Genomic DNA, 17,749 nt, shown 5'->3' with positions numbered 1-17,749 from the left:
TTGTGACAGGGGCTGAGTGTGTGCAGTGTGTGTGCACGCATGTGCGTATGCTGTTGGGGTAAGGGCTTATATGTGCACACCGGGAGCTGGCTGTGTGCATTTTGTGTGCTGATATGTAGGTGTCTGGGATCTGCCTTGGGAGAGGTGGGGGTGAGCGCTGTGTGCACAGGCAGGCACACACACGCACATGTGTTTGGGGAAGTGGGTGTGTGTACCCACACTGTCAATCCATGTGCAGGCATAAAGGGGCATTTCTTGCAAGATGCAAGTGCTGAGCCCTGACCTCCATGTGCAAGAAGTGAAGCGTCATCGCAATACACCCCAAGCTGGAGGCTGAGACCTGCCCGTGTGCTGAGGCCACCAAGGTGACCTCCTGAGGGGAGCTGTGTGTGCACAAAAGCTGGTCGAAGGGCTTAGACTGCAACATGACTCGAACCCTCCAAACTGGCTTCCCAGAGCCCTTGCCTCTGCCTGGCATGGGCAGGATGGGGCCATGCATCTCCTCTGCCACTGGAGAGACTCAGTGCTGCTGACTTGCCCTGTATGCCTGCTTGCAAAGGGGTAAACTGAGTCACTGGGGTACCATCAACCACATGGAACATCAGGCAAAGATGTAATCTGGGGTGAGCACACAGCACTCTGGCCCAGCTGCTGCACCCACACCACTTCACTGCCCCTGTTAAGCCAGCAGCACTGCCAGGCTGTCCCTGCGCTCTCCTTCTATCTGCCTGCCGGTTCTTTCCTGACCTCCATTTTCTATGGAGGCTGCTTTGGCAGCAGGCAAAGGAGGTCCCTTCTCTTCCCTGAGCATTTTTAGCCAGAGCAGCTGCAGGGCTTGCACTGATCTCTGGGGAATGAGCATCACATCATCCTGCCACACTGGGATACAGGGACAGTGACTTTGGGCCCATCCTACAGCCAGGGCAAGTTGTCACCAAGACCTCGTGCTGCTGCTCTGGGTGTTGGTGGCAAGGGGTGACAAGAGTTCTGTGTGCCAAGGGCCAATGGCTCTGTCCCATCTAAGGCCACCTGTGTGCTGCAGGGGCCAGGGGCAGCTGCTTTTTACCGCCCGGCGTGAGCTGAGTCCTGCCTTTCCCCTGGAGCATCTTGCAGAAACAGCTGCTGGTTGCAGGCTTCACTCTCTGGCTCCTCAGCCTGGCCTGAGCCTCTGCCCTCCTTACCACATCCCTTTCAGGCGAAAACCTGCTGCTCCTGGGCTCTCTGGCTTCCCTGCAAGCATCTCCAGAGAAACTGCCTGCCGTTCTTCCATAGCATTGGCAATCCCCGGGCTCCCTGAGCTCCTGGCAGCCCAGCAGCACTCAGCACTGAGCAGCATCCTCACCAGAGAGGCTTTCCTGGAAAAATGAGTCCCTTCCGTTGGAGAGCAGGGCAGCTCCCGACCCTGCAGGGCCCCCAGGGCACTGTTTATCTTTGCACAGGAGATAAACCAGCTGTCGGCCATCCCATTTCAGGGCTGGACAGCTGTAGCTCACCCTGGCCCATCCCTTCCCATCCCACCGCTGCAGGGGTAGGGACCTCCCAGTGCTTGCCAGCCCGCTCTGAACATCAGTTTGCTGACAGCTAGCCACCCATCCTGCTGAGTTGCCCCGATAAGTTATGACCCAGCCCCATTCCAGAAGGACCCACAGGGCCAGCCACTCCCCAGGACTTGTGCCGTCTCCATCGCACAGGGGTCCAACCTCCCCTCTTGGTATTACTGCATTGCACCCCGGAGTGCTGGGCTGTGCCCCATCCCTGGTGTGCTCAGGGCAGGGAGGGAACTGGGGCTGAAGGCTGGGCTGGGTGGGATGAGTCAGACATGGTGATGGAGATGGGATTTCTCCATGGCCCATCAGGAACCCCGGCATTTGGGGAAGCTCCCCTCCTCCGAAGGCAGGGCTGGGGGGTTTGAGTCAATGTGGCACCCAGGTGTGGGGGATGTGGCCAGGCTGGCTAGTAGCACCACCAAGGTCTGTGTGGGGTGCACTGTGTCCTATCGCCTTGGACACGACCACCAAGGGACCTGTCCTGGCTGGCCCAGTTTTTCCCTAGAGTCTTCATGGTGAGAACAGTGGCTGTGGGGCTCTGCACAAGTGTCACTAAGTGTGTCCGTGCTCAGGCTTTCCTTGGGGCAACAAGCAGAACCGTGTCCTCTCCAGTCTCCTGCCTGGCATCTTTGCTCCACTGGCATCTGGTGACACTCCTAGCTGGAGAGAAAGAGAAATCCCCCAGACAAACGGCTATCGACAGCTGCGGTGGAGGCAGCACAAATAGATACTAGAGGTATAGACGGGCACGACAGACAGGGGAGCAGATTGAGAGATACTTGGAGCAGAGAGATACTGCAGGAGAAATCGGGAGATAGATCCTATGGGCTGATCAATAACCACTGCATGCAGAGGGACAGAAAGATAGAGCAAGCTGCGGAGAGAAGGTATTTGGTGGGCAATGTTCTCCCTGGTGACAGCTCCGGAGAGCCGCCACCTGTGGTCACTTCAGCTGCACTGGGCCAGAGCCAGACCTACAGTGCAGGTGTCCGTGGCTGAGTCTCCTTGCCCATCTCTTGCCACCCCACAGGTGTTTGGTGTCCTTTGAGGTGCCCTGGAATCCCACCTGGCCTCTGGATATCAAAGGATGCATATCCCCCATGTGTCCTGGTCACGTCCACTGGCCCCTCAGGGATGTCCCTGCCACCTGTGGGCATCTCAGAGGGTGCTGGGAGCCTGTGTGTGGGCAGCCGACGGGGAGAGTGGCAGCTTGGAGTATAAGCCGTGCTCTTGTTGCAGGGGCTGTGCTGGAGCTGGGTGACTGTGGATGATTTCCAATACCATGCCTCAGTTTCTCCTTGTAAACCAAAGTATGGCAAGCTACAGGGAGCTGGGTCAGTCCAGCACTGAGGCATGGATGAGGCGGAGGAAGAGGCAGAGACAGCAAGAACCTGCGTGACATGCTGTGTCCAGGACCCATGTCTCATCTGCTGTCACTGGGGACACGTACCCACTCTGTAACAGGCTAAAAGCACCTGACTTGAAGGGAAGGGCTGCTTTTTGGGACCCTTGAATGCCTGGTACTGTACCTGCTCAGTACTGGGATGAGGACAACCTGTCCTGCCGCAGCAAAGCAAAGGCTCCAGGTCCCAGCCTGGCTCCATCCCGGTGGCACATGCCTATGCCACCACGTGCTGCCTGGTTTCTCTGCTGGGTACATCCCAGCTTAGCTGGGGATGGTGAGGAAGACACTCCTGGAGCATCCCTTCACCTGGATGGGGCTGCCGGCCCCATGGACAGGCTGGGGGAGATCCCCCGCTCTTGATGGAGCTATTGACATGGGCGCTACGGAAAACACTGCTGAGATTGTTCACACTAATGTTATTTAGCAGCAATATTTCCGTAATAAAAGAAATCAATGGGCAAGAGAAAAGACCTGTCCAGAGCTTTGATTTTCTCATTTTAATGGCATACTTATTTACTCCCACCAGCGTGCCCATCGGATTTTCATTACGTGGCCTTCGCTGTAAGTGGAGCGGTATTGATACAAGCTGCTGAGTTAGCGCCTTCCTGCGCAGACCGGCACGGGATTGCTTGTGTTCCTTGACAGGGCCCTGCTAAACCCCAGGGAATGGACACAGCACGGGGCCAGGGTGACCTCGTGGCCCACAGGAACACACAGGCACATACACACACAGCCTGCCCACACACATGTGTGTGCACACATGGTCTGCCCATGGGCGCATAGGCATGCACACACATATACCTAGTTATCGCGTTGGTCTGTACACACACGTGTGCATTAGGATTGTGCACACGTGTGCACACGCATCTCACCTGCACAGGCACAAGCACGCAAATGACTCTTCTGACTACAGACGTGTACATAGACAAGTGTCGTCCCCATATGTGTCTGAGCACTGACATGCGTGCAATTGTTCTGACTGTACAAATGCCCAATTATTCGACCTATATACACACGTGTGCCATCCCATCTGTTCTACCTCTATGCATGCACACTCCTACGGATGCCTACCTGCCCTGCCAAGACACAAACACAAAACCATCCTTGCTTGCGTTTGTATATACACGTGCATGTGACCTGTCTGCCAGCATTTGCGCACACACACACATTCAGCCTACATTTCCTGCAATTCTCTCCTGAGCCCTTTTCACACCAGAGGACATGTGTGAACTCCACAGGGCCACCAACTCAATGCACCTGGGCCTGTCCACCCCCAGGGCTGCACATCCAGCATCAGCACTGTCCCCTAAAAAGACAGAGCACCCCTAGACTCTTGGATTCCCCATGGAAGCAGGACCCTGACACCAGCCCAGGCTTTTGGTCCCCAGAAACTACAGCAGAGAAGAGTATCAGCAGCCTATCTCGCTCGTTCCCAGGAGCTGAGACAGGCCTGATCCTGCCCAGCACTGCACCCTTGGCTTCCAGGACCCCAGGTGGGATAATGCCAGCTGCCCAGGAACACTCAGCTGTCCCCAGCTGCCAGCAGGACCAGTGCTGAGCCTGGCACTAGATGGATATAACACTGTCCCTGGGACATGGGCTCAGAATGCTCTAGACACTCTCCCGAGGACCCAAGAAGGTAGGATGAACAATTTTATTACTGATATTTCTTTTCAGGTGACAAATAAGAAGCAGCCCATTTGCAGGGCTGCCAGTCAACAGGATAAGGACAATCCAGGGAGCAGAAAGAGCGACATGCTACAGGCCTGGTGGTCAGGGACACACACGATAGTTTGGCAGCAACGCAGAGGTGAAAGCCCTCCACCAAGCAGTGCGTCCACACGGGTCCAGCTGCAGGGCTGCAAGCAGGGTCCACAGCCAGGCTGCAGCACTCCCTCTGTGGCCAGGATCCTGTGGAAGGCTGTGCCCAGGGGGTCTCACAGCCAGGGAAAGTGTTCCGAGGGGTGAGATCCCATCCTGAGTTAGTAGCAGCTCGGCATCCCACAAACACTAGGTACGTGCATAGCCCAGAGGCCACACAGAATGGGCTCTTGGTTAAGGCGACAGACGGTGGCTCTCCCCCTTGAGGGGGGATTGTAGGGAGGGGGACTGTGGGGTAACTGGACCTTCTTTCATCCCTGGCTATCCCCGAGGGCAGATAATACACAGGGAACTAAGAGGGACCTCCAGCACAGAGGCTGGTAATCCCCTCACTGCTGGGGGTTCCCAGTGCAGATCTTGCCCCTTGCCAGGGTGACACTGTGTGCTGCCAGCCCACATCAGCAGGTACAGAGCCACAGGAGATGCTGCCAGCTGGACACAGCACCCTGCGCTGCCTGCAGCCCTGGCAGCCTGACAGGGAGAAGAGAATCTCCTGGCCAACCTTTACAGTGGGTGCTCTAACCCACCTCACCCCACGCACTGCGCCCCGAAGGTGGCATCCTCCTGGTGTCTTGGGGAGCTGCAGAAATTTTGCAGAGCCTGGGGACAGCCAGCTCCAGCCCGTGTCCCACTGCACGCTGAGGGCAAGCAGTGGTGTTCACACCCCACAAGGCTACTCCAGCCCTGAGGGATGGAAAAGCAGGACTTGGCTCCAATTGTAAAGACGGGAAAGGCAGGTAGTAACAGGAACTGACAGGTCTGTATTGCTGTGACCACAATGGTGCCTCTGTCCTGGCACCCAGCTGGCCCATGGAGAAGGATAGAGCAACCCGGAGGAGGCACCGGGGGTTTCCTGCCACCTCTGCTAGAGCCTGGGCTCTGGGAGGAGGAGGAAAAGGGAAGAAGGCTGGGAGGAGAGGAGCCAGCTGTGCCCAGCAGGGTGCCCGGGCAAGCTGGGCTCAGCAGCCCCAGGTGCTGAAGAAGGCATTGGCTTCCAGGAGCAACCCCTTGGCATAGACGCGCAGGGTGTAGAAGAGAGTGATGAAGTCCTGAGTGCTGAAGAGAGTGTCAGCCAGGGCAAAGGCGAGCGTGGAGGGGATGAAGCCCCGGCCATACTCCACCATCCAGGTGCCCGCACTCCACTGGACTGATGTGGCCTCTCCTGCCTGGTGGACGATGGTATCCCCTGCCAACACACACAACCAGCATGGTTCACAGTGGCTGCCCCACATCAGACCCCCAGTAGAGATTGGGCTGCTGGCTCAGCAGCCCAAGCCTTCCCCAGCCTTGCTCACTTCTCTTTTATTGGCGTCAACTGAGATACTGGGATTTGCCCCTGGGGAGACAAACCACCCCATTGTGAGCTCCTGGCTTCTGCCAGTGGGAAGGAAAAGGCTCTGCAACAGCAGAGGACCAGTCTGCTGAGTGGCTGAGCCCCTGATCACAGATGCAGCCCACACGATACCATGGGTGCTGCACGTACCTGGATAGTAGATTTCACTTCTGGTGGTCCCCTCCTTCCACTGCCGGAAAGTCCCCGAAATGACAGTGTCAGAGATATCTGCCCAGTACCGACCTGTGGGAGGACAGACAGCACTGGCTCAGGCTATCCTTGCTGAGAACAGCTTGGGAGCTCATGCCTGAGCCATGGAGCACCCTCTAGGGGGAAGGATGCCAGCTCCAAGGCCTTGACACAGAGAGGAGCACAGCTACATCTTGTACCCAGGCTGCCTGTGGGGCTGGCCATATTCCACCAGCCCAGGCTCCTCAGTGTCCTTAAGCCATGTAATTTCCAACGTGTTTGGCATTCACTCCCTGCTGAAGCACCGGGAGACATGATGCCTGCCAGCTGGATGCAGAGAGTCCTGGCCGCAAGACATGGCATGCACAGGGACCTGCGGGTGCTGCAGGACACCACAGGGGCTAATCCCCACACAGAAGGCGCTTTCCAGCATGATGCACACTGTAAAAGAAGTGGAGCAGCTGGCACCTGCCCCAGGCACACCACAGCTGAGCAACCAATTCCAAATGAATGGAGTGGGAGTAGCTCAGAGAACCCCCTCGCCCACCAGCCCTGTCACCCTGCTTACCTGAGTGTCCCCCGGTGTCAACAGCTGTCCCAAAGAGCAGCACGTACTCGGTGAGCGAGGCATGCAGGAGGCACATAGAGCCCATCCATCCGCCTGCATTCACAAACACCCACTGCAGGTCCTCATCTGGCAGGATGTGGCCTGGGTGCTTTTTCCGTAGCTCCACAATGATCTTGGAGAAAGCCAGCTCATGGTCCAAACCTGCAGCAGCCGAGGTTACCATAAGTCCCTGTACAAAGCAAGCCCTGCTGGCGCCCTCAATTCCCTTCCACAGCCACAAGTTCCCAGAACATCTTTAGAGGAGTCTGCCTAGGAGAAGATGTCTCCTCTTTCCAGCTTTCAGCCCTCATGGCAACTGACCCGGCCCCACTGCTTCCCTGGACAGTGATGGAGGATGCGCAGCACTGAGTGCTCCAGCCCTACAGCCCACCTTGGCAGCTGGCCTACATGGGGAACTCAAGCAAGATGACAGTGGCCCTGCCCTGATGACACCACTGTGACTGCACACCCTGTGTCCTGTGGGGCCAGCCCTCCTGTCCAGCCCTAGCTGTGGGGTGGCTGCTGCCCCCTGACCCACTTGGGGCTTGGCCCTGTCCCAACCCCAGCCCTAAGAGAGGTTCAGCCCCAGCCAGGCTGGCTGATACCACTACCCCATCCCCATCTCTCCTTCGCTACAGTCTCATGCCCTCACCCCACTTCCCCCATGCTCCACGGAACATCCTTCCTCGTCTACCAACTCCTGCTGCCCCACTCCCAGCTTCCCAGCCCCTATCTGCTTCCTGACTTCATCCCCAAGCTCCCTGGTAGATGCTTCCTTATTTACCACTCCTGCTGCTCCATCCCCACCTCCCCATCCCCTTCCTGACCCCATTCCCCTCCGTGATCCCAGACCCCCCCCCCCTTGTATCGGAATCTTCTCAATCCCACATTCCGGCTACGGGTCCCCTCCCCACCCCAGGATGCTCCACACCCGTTTGTGGTTCCTCTCCCCCTCTTCCCATGCCTTTTTTCCCCTCTCCCCATCCCCATTCCTCCCGTTTCCCATCCTCAACCCTCCTGGACTCCATCCCCATTCCTCCCGGATCCCGCTCCCCTCTATCCTCCCCACCCACCCACCACCCCCGTGCCCAGCTACTGGTCCTTTCCCCATCCTAGGCTGGTGCTCATCCCTCTGTGGTTCCTTTTCCCTTCTTCCCCTCCCCCCATCCCCATTTCTCCTGGATCCCACCCTCATTCCCCCCGTTTCCCATCCCCACTCCTCCCGGATCCCGCTCCCCTCCATCCTCCCCCACCTCCGCCCCCTCCGTGCCCGGTTATGGGTCCCAGGCTGGCGCTCACCCCTCCGTGGCTCCTTTTCCCCTCTCCCTACCGCCATTTCCCCTTTCCCCAACCCCATTCCTCCCGTTTCCCATCTCCATCCCTCCCGTATCCCACTCCCCTCCATCCTCCCCCCTCCCCCCCGCGCCCGTTATAGGTCCCTTCCTCACTCCAGGCTGTCGCTCCCCGCTCCGTGGTTCCTCTCCCCTCCCCCCCTTCTCCCCGTACCCTTCTCCCCCCCACCCCACCCACCCCCTCGCTCGTACCCGCGTGGTGCCGCGCCAGCTGCGCGATCTCGGCGGGGCTGAACTCGTACCGCTTGGCCGCCAGCCACCCGCGCAGCCCCTGCAGCAGCAGCGCCAGCACACCCAGCGCCAGCCCTGCCCGCAGCGCCCGCCGCGCCGCCGCCCCCATCCCGCGCGGCTCCGGACCGGGCGCAGGCGCGGGGGGGCGGGGCTGCGGGGGACGGGCTTGCCGGGAGAGAGGCGGCATGGAGCCACCGCCGCGCGGGGAGGAGGAGGAGGAGGAGGGGGGCGGCCGCTTCTGCGCCAGCGGTACGGCCGGGGTGCCTCCCGGTAGAGCCCGGCACGGAGACTCGGGGCGGGAGCGTGCCCAGGGCTGGGGCAGGGAGGGGGGAGCCGTGAGGGGAAAGCAGGCGCTCTGGCTGGGGTGGGGGCCGCGAGGTCTGCCTCCCGATCCCCTCCCTCCCTCGTTACCCCGCTTCTCTCTCCCCCACACCACTTTCCCCTGTTCCTTGACGCCCCTCTCCCTTGACACCCTTCCCCCGCCTCTCCCTTGACGCCCTTTTCCTCTCTCTCTCTTGACACCCCTTTTCCTTGATGCCCCTTTCCCTTCGCCCTTGGCACCCCTCTCCCTTGACGCCCCTTTCCCTTCTCCCTTGGCACTCCCCTCCCTTGGTGCCCCTTTCCCTTGACGCCCTTTTCCCCTTTCTCTCTTGACACCCCTTTTCTTTGACGCCCCTTTCCCTTCTCCCTTGGCGCCCCCCTCCCTTGACACCCCTTTCCCCTCTCCCTTGTTGCCCCATTCCCCTCTACCCTGTCTTATCGCCCCTCTCCCTTGTTGTCCTGCTTCCCTCTATCTCCCCTTGTCACCCCTCTCCCTTGTCACCCTGCTCCCCTGTCCCTTGTTGCCTCTGTCGCTTGTTGCCCTGCTCCCCTATATCCCCTCTGCTTTGTCTCCCCTCTTCCTTGTCACCCTGTTGCCCTCTCACTTGTTGTCTCACTCCTTTCTTTCCCCCCTTGTTGCCCCTATCCCTTGTCGCTCTGCTCTCCTCTATCCCCCTGTTATCACCTCTCTCCCTTGTTGCCCTCCTCCCCTCTATCCCCCCTTGTTGCCTTGTTCCCCTCTTCCTTATTGCCTCACTTGCCCCTCCCAGGCTCTCTGCTTGCATGATGTCTGGTTCACCTCTCCCTCTTGGATGCCCTACTCCCCTGACACCCCTCTTCCCTGTCGCCCCACTCGCTGCACCTTCCCAGATGCCCTGCTGGCCAGACGCCTTGTCACCCCTTTCCCTTCTCCCTTGTTGCCCCACTCCCCTTTCCACCTCCTGAATGCCTTGCTCCACTGAAGCTCCTCTTCCTTGTCACCCTGCTTGTCCCTTCCTCTCTGATGTCCCTCTCCCCACAGAGCATCAGCACACTCGTTACAACCCACTGCGGGACGACTGGGTGCTGGTGTCAGCCCACCGGGTGAAGCGGCCCTGGCAGGGGCAGCTGGAGAAGCCACCCCCTGAGGATGTGCCCCGCTGGGACCCCAACAACCCCCTCTGCCCTGGGGCCACCCGGGCCAACGGCGAGGTACCGCCAGGGACCCAGGTGTCCGGGCTCTCTCCACTGCCCTGTGCCCCCCTGATCCTGTCTATTGCCCCGGCAGGTGAACCCCCAGTATGAGGGCACCTTTGTTTTCCCAAATGACTTCCCTGCGCTGCAGACCGATGCTCCTGAGCCTGGTAACGTCTGGGGGTAGACCAGGCTGCTGGGAACCCCCAGGCTCAGGTGCTGGGGGACCTGGAGAGGCATGGGTGCTGCTGCAGCACCTTTTCGCTTCCTGCTCTCTGTCTTTCCACAGGTGACAGTGATCACCCCTTGTTTCGCGCAGCAGCAGCTCGGGGTGTGTGGTGAGTACACCCACAGCTCTGGAGGGTCTAGGCTGTAGTGTCAGCCAGGACCTGTCGGTTGAAGCTGGACTGAGCGTACTTGCCTTCTTGTGCTGCCTGTTCCAAGGACACCTGCTTTTTTTTTCTGGAGGTCCTGTTCCCTCTTCCACTGTGACCTTACAGGGTTGGGGAGGTTGCTGGGGATGCCCCCCAGCCACATCTATCTCTTCCACAGCAAGGTGATGTGCTTTCACCCCTGGTCGGACCTGACACTGCCCCTCATGTCCTTGACGGAGATCCGGGCTGTCATCGATGCGTGGGCAGAGCTGGCGGCCGAGCTGGGTGCCTCCTACCCTTGGGTGCAGGTCCGGAGCTGGCGGGGGTTATCTTTCTCTCCCTACCCTGGGGGTCTCAGGTGGCGGTGGGGAACACAGGACTGGATGCTCATGCATCACCTAGGGTTGGGACTGTTCCAGTCACATGTAGGTCCTTTGTCCCCTCCTCATGCACTCCTCAGCCTTGCCAGGCAGGTGTGAGGATCCACTCTCCTGCGGGATGCTGTCCTGGTGTGCCAGGGACACCAAGGCAGCCCGCAGCAGGAACCGTGGGACTGGCACCTGCTAGCTTCACCTTTTCCTCCACAGATCTTTGAGAACAAGGGAGCGATGATGGGCTGCTCCAACCCACACCCGCACTGCCAGGTGAGGCTGTCCCACCTGTGACCTGGCTAAACCACAAGTCCCTATGGGCGACCCTGCAGCAGACGCAGGCAGAAGATGTAGACAGGAGTCCCCCTGCCCTGGCACCAAAGCCTTCTGCTTGGAGGACGTCCCCGTGCCTGTTCTGTTCCCTCCTGGGGATTGTCCCTTGTGCCTGCCACCTTGGACTCTCCACCTGGTGGCAGCATGGACCTGCAGATGGGCAGCATGGCCGGGACTCCCTTGCAAATACAAGGAGGTACGAGGTACGGGTAATGCAACCCTATGCCCCTATGTCCCTCCCAGGTGTGGGCCAGCAGCTTCCTTCCCAATGAGGCACACCTGGAGGACCGGACCCAGCGGGAGCACCTGAGCCAACACAGCGTGCCCATGCTGCTGGAGTATGCTGAGCAGGAGTCTCGCCGGAAGGTGAGGACATGCCTGTTGTCCTTCCTGGGAGTTGGATATGTGCTGGGGCAGGCCCCCCAGCTCCCAGGAGCAGTGCCCACTCCCAGAACATTGGCGTTGTGCCTGTCCCCATTGAGTGCTGTGTCCCACAGGAGCGGGTGGTGGTGGAGAACACGGACTGGCTGGTTGTGGTGCCATACTGGGCAACTTGGCCCTACCAGACCCTGCTGCTGCCCCGCCGTCACGTCTGCCGCCTCCAGGATCTCCGTGAGGGCGAGAGGGACAGTGAGTGACCCTGTACCATGCCCTTTGGGCTCAGCCTTCCTTAGGAGGCAGCTCTGTGGCAGACTTGCTGCTGCTGGAGGATCTGCGTCCTCCTGAGGTGCAGGACTACCAGGCTTAGTTTGAGGTGAGGACAAGCACCCCAGTTATGCAGCAGCAGGAGCAGGGCATCCACCACAGCTGTACTGGTGGAGGAGCTGCCATGCTTTTTGAGGTGATGAAGCACATGGTGCTCTGTTCTCTTGGGATGCTGACTGATTAGAAATAGGGGCTCCTGCTGCTGCTTTGCTCAGTCTGTCTGCATGGGTTGGGACTTGTTCCTCCTGCCTCTCGCTATGTCTACCCATGAAAGGGGGCTCAGGGTGACTCTCTGGAAGCCAGGTGTGCTGCCTGCCCTTGGCAGGGGCTGACTGGCTTGGGATGTGACTCCCAGGCATTCCCCTGCAGGCCTGGCCTCCATCATGCAGAGGCTGCTCATCAAGTACGACAACCTCTTCGAAGTCTCCTTCCCCTATTCTATGGGCTGGCACGGTGAGTGGCATGGCGGGGGGACCCTCGTGACTCTCATATGCATATCAATGTCCCAGTCCCCTACCTGCACTGTCTGCACCCCTGGCAGGAGCCCCCACGGGCCCCTACCTGAAGGAGGACTGCAGACACTGGCAGCTCCATGCCCACTACTACCCCCCGCTGCTCCGTTCCGCCACCGTCCGCAAGTTCATGGTTGGCTATGAGATGCTGGCACAGGCGCAGCGGGACCTCACACCAGAGCAGGTGAGCACAGCTTGGGTGGCGATGTGGGGACCCAGGGTGTCCCTGTGTCAGGGCTGTCCCCAGGACCGGACACTGGCTGCCCCTTGTACTGTGCACTGCAGGCAGCTGAGCGTCTGAGGAGCCTCCCCGAGGTGCACTACAAGCAGAGGGCCAAGGAGACATCGTGATGGGAAGCAGTGGAGCTGGTCCTTGGTTCTGCTGGGTGAGGCCAGGGAGAGGAGTCAGCTAGGGGTGGTGAGAGCTGAAGCCTGGGAACTCATCACTTGTGAGTCTTCGGGTCTCCCAGCTTCTCCTGAGCCTTGTCATGGTTGGGTCAGGCTTGGGGACTGGTTTTGCGTGTGCAAGTACTCCAGTCCTAATCCTGTGGCATCCTCGTGCAGGCATTATGGTTCCCGTGATCTTCTTCTCCATTGCAGTCTGCGTCTTCCTGCCTCCAAAGTGTGCTTATACTAGCACTAAAGGGCTCACCTTCCTCCCGGTCCAGTCTTAGTGGTGGGACTGGGAGCACCGCCTGTCCTTTGGATGGGCACAGCTCCACTGGCCAATAAAACTTGGAAGCAACGTGCCTCTCTGCCTGTGCCCTGGTGGCTCTCAGCCCTGGGTGGGAGGTTTGGGGTCTTTGTTAGGGGCACCCAGCTGCCCAGAGGGGATAACTCTGGGGGCTGCAGGGGCTCTGCTGGCACCTCTGTGCCGCTTGTAGCTGAACCTGTCTCTGCGTTGCCTCCTCTTCCTCCCTGGGGGGAGCTCTGAGCCTGTCTGAGCGCTGCAGGCTCGGGAGGAGTGGGAAGCAGGGAGGAGTTGATGCTGCCCAAGGTGCGTGTTTGTGCCTCCTGGGAGAGGGCTGAGGCCCGGGAAACTCACTGCATGGAGGCTCCTGGCTGGAGATGCCTGACCGGGGCTCACACAACTGCTTCTCTTCCTTCTCCCTCCCTGGGACTGCCATGTGGGTACTGGGCAGAGCTGCTGGGATGCAGCAAGGAGCTGGATTGTCACTAGCGTGGGGGCTGCGAGGCCGCCCGGCTCTGTTTGTGGTGCTGCTGCTGCCTTTCCTCTTCTCTGTAGCTCTCCTTGGCATAGAGCAGCAGCAGCCTGGTCCCTGGGCTGAGCTGAGCGATGCTGCAGCTGGCTCTTCCCCCAGGGCAGCCCTGGAGCTGTGCATGGGTAGGTCCTGAACAGTGATTCCCCACAGCTGATGGGGGCGGGGGGGATGCCCAGAGCCATCTGCCATCACGTCTTTGCACAAATAGTTTTTATTTGTCACTAAAGAGCCATTCTCTTAACTCCTTAATGAGGTCCCTATCCTTGTCAAGTCCATAAGTGGACTCCTGGGACTAGAAATATCTTGCAAGGAGAGAAACGCTGCCTACAAGTTGACGATTTGGAGGGAGGGCTGTGCCTTCCTTGCCCAATTTGTGCATTGCTTCCCCCATCCCTACCCATGGGACTGGAGCAGGGAGAGGGACCACAGCCAGCATGAGGCTCAGAGCCAGGCTGGATGCAGCCCTCCCATCCTCCTCCCTGGCAGCACCATCCCAGAGCCCACAAGACATTCCACCACCTGGCCTCAGGGCTCCCTGGGGGCCCAAGAGTTTTGAGAAGACAGTGGGTTTTGGGGTGACCCTTGAGCTTGGAGCCATCATTGTACAGAGCATTCTCCCCCATGGCGTAGGGGTGTCCAGCTTAGAGTCTGGCCTCTTGCAAACCCATCTCTTTCCTCCTGGGACGAGCAGCATCTGTCTGGGCTCTGCAACCATTCCCATTGCAGACACCATCCCTTCTCATCGAACAAGTCCCTCTGAACTTCCCCGCTTTTCCCCAGGGCCCTGGAAAAGTGGCAATGAATTGGCTTAAATGTGGGAATCCAGATTGGTGTAATTAGCTGCTGAACTGGTTGTAACGAAGCTAGTCATCTCCCTGCACGCGCAGTTAGCTCTGATTTAATAGCCCACCGGCTCCCAGCCTGGGCTGCAGAGCCTCGGCCCGGGGCCGTAAATGAAACTCACAGTAAGTCAAGCGGTATTAAACTTTACAGTCACTGTCTTTAAAAACGAGATTCTCTCTCTAATAAATCAGAACAAGTGGGATTGTAAATATCGAGGCAGGATCCATATTGCTTAATTAAACAGTGCCTAATGAACAGCCTGTTATGTTGTGATTTAGGATGGAAACTGGGGAAGTGGCGCATGCTGACGAGCGCTGGTACCAGTGCCGGGATGCCCTTCCTGGCAGGTGGCAGCTGCAGGAGTTTAGCTACTGCTAAAATAGCTCAGAATTTAGTATTTTTACTAAAAATTTAATTTTCCCCCTAAAGAGAAAACTGAAACATTCAGGATAGAAGTCAGCAGCGGGTGGGGGAGGAGCAAGGGTTACATCTGGGTGGGAGAGCAGGACCCTGGCTAGACTGATTTCCCCCCCTCCCTCATGACTGATAAGATCCACCTCCTCTTGCCCCAGTATTTTTCTTGGTGTGCGAAGGGGTGTGAAAGGCTGGAAGGGAGCAATGAGCTTTTCCAGTGGCACAGGGAGGCGTGGGGTTAGTGTGAATGGAGCTGCTGGGGATGCAAAGGCATTGCGATTTATAGGAACCATTGCAGCCATACTGTAAAGCCCTGAAGCCTTCTATATTGTGGTAGTTACAGTCCAGTTGTAATAAAAAAGTGATTTATAGCGAGGAGATTATAAACATCTAGCTGGATGCAGAATGGTGGAGTGTGGGGGCTGTGGGACACCTGGCTGTTGCTCCTGACCTGGAAACATCAAAGGGAAACTGAGGCCTGTAGGGATGTGCCTTGAAGCCATTTTACTTCTGCAGGGGAGCTGTTGGAGATCATCCTGGGAAAAGTGTCCCTGCAATGGAGTCACCCTTTTCCTAAGCCCCCATCCTCCGGCATCAGGGCAAATATTAAACATTCCCTGGAATCCTTGCCCTGAGCTGCTCTGGAAGGATGAGCGGGGCAGTCGGTGGAGGAAACAAGGGGAGCCGAGATGAAGCTCAAGCATGGAGTTAATGCATTAATAGGGCTGTGAGGGATTAGGAAAGGGCCCTGGTGATTTTGTGCTCGGCTGGCATGTCCTGTGCTCTGCAAGGAGCAAAGGAAAAGCTCAGCTGGGGATGTGGATATATAGACACTTGAGGGAGTATAGGCAGGAATTTAGTCTCATTTCCATCCAGTTTTCTGATGCCACTGAAAGAAATGAGTCAGGCAGCCAAGGGATGTGATTTCCCCAGAGCTGCTGGGGCTTTGGTTTGACTCAGACAAACCAATGTGGTTGTCCCGACTGTATCAGTGCCTGTTTCCATCGTTGCCCCCGTCCTGTGTGTTTGGGAGACTCCAAGTGTCCCCAGCTCTGACACTGACTGCTTTTGCAGCCATGAATAAGTCCTGGGATGCTGTTCCAGGATGCTGCCCCAGTGCACAGAGACCCTTTGTCACGAGTACTTAATAACAGATGGTAACTACAAGGGTCGCATTCATCACCTTTGATTCTATGTCTATGTCCTAGGCTGCTGCCGAAGGCTGCAGAGCTGCAGACGTGCTGCAGACCCCAAGTCCCAAATGCTGCCCACCCCTCTTCCACTCCTCCCTGCCTTCCAGTGCAGGTGAGACAATAAATATTGAGCAAAGGAAGTTAATCTGTGACCAGAGTGTTTTAATCAGAAAAAAAAAGTATTAGTGCAGGCCTGCTGGCTCTTGCCAAACTGCAGTTTTACTGTTCCTCTCGGTATTGGGTTTATGGCTGTCATTTCATTCTGGTTTTACTGTTGTTTTTGCCCTTACTGTTGAGTTTCTCCTTGCCTGTGACTGAGTGGGGCTTTTAGGAGAATAATAAGGAAGAAATCAGTACTTTTCTAGGGAGGAAGAAGGGAAGGAAGGGAGAAAGAGGGGAAGGAAGAAAGGGTGGAAAGAAAGAGGAAGCAAAGGAAATAAGGAAGAAGTGGAGGGAGAAAGAGAGGGAAAGAGGAAGGAAGGCAGGGGAAATGAAACGGGGAAGGAGGGAAGGTTAAATCTGACCTATTTCTATCTAAAAGGCATCATCAGGCACTTAACGTGAAAACAATTACAAATTTTAAACAGATGCTAAACGCCCTGGTGCCCTGCAGCAGGCGGCTTCGTGCTGCGGGGAGGTCTGCTGTACCAGTAGAATGAAAAACAAAACCCAAACCACTTCTAGATTTTGGCTTAGATGGACCCACAGGAGCACTATAACAACCTTTGTAGCAACAAACAGCACCCAGCTTGTCCCAGGCTGCCTGCAGCACCTCCCTTGGGTTCAGCAGCTGCCTTGGCAGTGACTTCACAAGGGACTGAGACCAGCAGGAAGAAATTCTGGAGGTGACTTGCCCATGCCTCAGCCAGCTGGTGTTTTTTCCTCCGCTGATGGTCACAGAGACCTCCATGGAAGGCACTTTTAGAGACCTCAGGGACCGCGTGGGAGGGCTGCTGGTCCCAGGTGGGCACAATGCAATGTCTGGATGCTGCCTGCCGGAGCCATGGGCTCTGCATGGGTTTAGGCCAGCAGTGCCACAGCTGGAATTTTATTTGTTAATCATCTGGGACATGCAGGTAATTAAATGCCATCACACCCTGAGGTGCCTCCACCCGTGTGGTTACTGAGCAGTGTATTCCTCTATCTCCCCTTGAATTTTCTGCACACTCAGGGTTAAGGAGGCATCTTGGGGCTCTGCTCAGTATTGGAGACCGAGCAGTGCAAATGGTTTTGAACCTCTCTTCCCATCCTGTGCCCTATCCAATGATCAGAGAGCTCAATTTAGAGCAAGGAGAGCCTTAGGAAGGCCCAGATTCTTTCTGGATTCACCCCAAACATAACAAGGCAGGGAGGGAGGAGAGCAGATGCAATGGCAGGGGTCAAGTGTGAGCTTGGGGCAGCCGTGCTTGACTGCAAAACAGACTTATCCACCAGCAAGAGAAATGCTGGGAGAAGGCAGGATATCTCACAATGCTCAGGATCAGTGGGAAATCCATCTGGCTTCTGCTGTGCCTGAGACAGGGCACCCCATCTGTGCCTGGCACTCCTCGGCTGCCTGAGCCAGCTGTGAGAACTCACAAACATCTGTGCCTGCCCTATGGTCACCAGGACGCAGGGATCCCCCTTCATTCTGATGTTCCAAAGAAGCAAGTTGCTAATTACATTCAGTGATGCTGAGGAGTCAGTAGCAAAGCCCTAGGAGCAGGGAGACATCCCAACACTCAGATGGATCAGGGTGGAAA

General features: G+C 57.6%; 2 protein-coding genes across 3 annotated transcripts; one reads left to right on the top strand and one right to left on the bottom strand.

Annotated features, from left to right (window-relative positions):
* Positions 1–3,484: 3,484 nt before the first annotated feature.
* Positions 3,485–8,747, bottom strand: SIGMAR1 (sigma non-opioid intracellular receptor 1). 2 transcript variants are annotated; one of them, XM_054055141.1, is made up of 4 exons: positions 8,507–8,747; positions 6,924–7,124; positions 6,317–6,409; positions 3,506–6,019 (listed from the first exon to the last, which is right to left on the bottom strand). In XM_054055141.1, the coding sequence occupies exons 1-4, from the start codon at positions 8,730–8,732 to the stop codon at positions 5,793–5,795; spliced, it is 747 nt and encodes a 248-aa protein (XP_053911116.1). In that variant the 5' UTR covers positions 8,733–8,747; the 3' UTR covers positions 3,506–5,792. The 2 variants fall into 2 exon arrangements, with proteins under 2 accessions (XP_053911117.1, XP_053911116.1); XM_054055142.1 differs by lacking the exon at positions 8,507–8,747 and having other exon boundaries at positions 3,485–6,019; positions 6,971–7,022.
* Positions 8,680–16,359, top strand: GALT (galactose-1-phosphate uridylyltransferase). Its single transcript, XM_054055140.1, has 12 exons — positions 8,680–8,794; positions 9,888–10,057; positions 10,134–10,209; positions 10,329–10,377; positions 10,592–10,721; positions 11,001–11,057; positions 11,361–11,483; positions 11,615–11,747; positions 12,192–12,275; positions 12,364–12,518; positions 12,620–12,720; positions 12,899–16,359. The coding sequence occupies exons 1-11, from the start codon at positions 8,731–8,733 to the stop codon at positions 12,683–12,685; spliced, it is 1,107 nt and encodes a 368-aa protein (XP_053911115.1). The 5' UTR covers positions 8,680–8,730; the 3' UTR covers positions 12,686–12,720; positions 12,899–16,359.
* Positions 16,360–17,749: the final 1,390 nt, after the last annotated feature.

This window comes from Cuculus canorus, chromosome Z (assembly GCF_017976375.1).
Source record: "Cuculus canorus isolate bCucCan1 chromosome Z, bCucCan1.pri, whole genome shotgun sequence".
NCBI classification, from domain to species: domain Eukaryota; kingdom Metazoa; phylum Chordata; class Aves; order Cuculiformes; family Cuculidae; genus Cuculus; species Cuculus canorus.
Note: the sequence above shows the minus strand (reverse complement) of the source record. Positions and strands in the feature narration are given on the sequence as shown.

What these genes read in the sequence shown, in the direction of transcription:
- GALT (XM_054055140.1), top strand. Translation starts at nt 8,731, where the DNA reads ATGGAGCCACCGCCGCGCGGGGAGGAGGAGGAGGAGGAGGGGGGCGGC. An exon ending in CCTCCTACCCTTGGGTGCAG is followed by an intron (nt 10,722 to 11,000) that starts GTCCGGAGCTGG and finishes TTTCCTCCACAG; the next exon opens with ATCTTTGAGAACAAGGGAGC. An exon ending in ACCCACACCCGCACTGCCAG is followed by an intron (nt 11,058 to 11,360) that starts GTGAGGCTGTCC and finishes TGTCCCTCCCAG; the next exon opens with GTGTGGGCCAGCAGCTTCCT.
- SIGMAR1 (XM_054055141.1), bottom strand. Translation starts at nt 8,732, where the DNA reads ATGCCGCCTCTCTCCCGGCAAGCCCGTCCCCCGCAGCCCCGCCCCCCC. An exon ending in GCTGGCGCGGCACCACGCGG is followed by an intron (nt 7,125 to 8,506) that starts GTACGAGCGAGG and finishes CGGCTGCTGCAG; the next exon opens with GTTTGGACCATGAGCTGGCT. An exon ending in AAGTGAAATCTACTATCCAG is followed by an intron (nt 6,020 to 6,316) that starts GTACGTGCAGCA and finishes GTGTGTTGGCAG; the next exon opens with GGGATACCATCGTCCACCAG.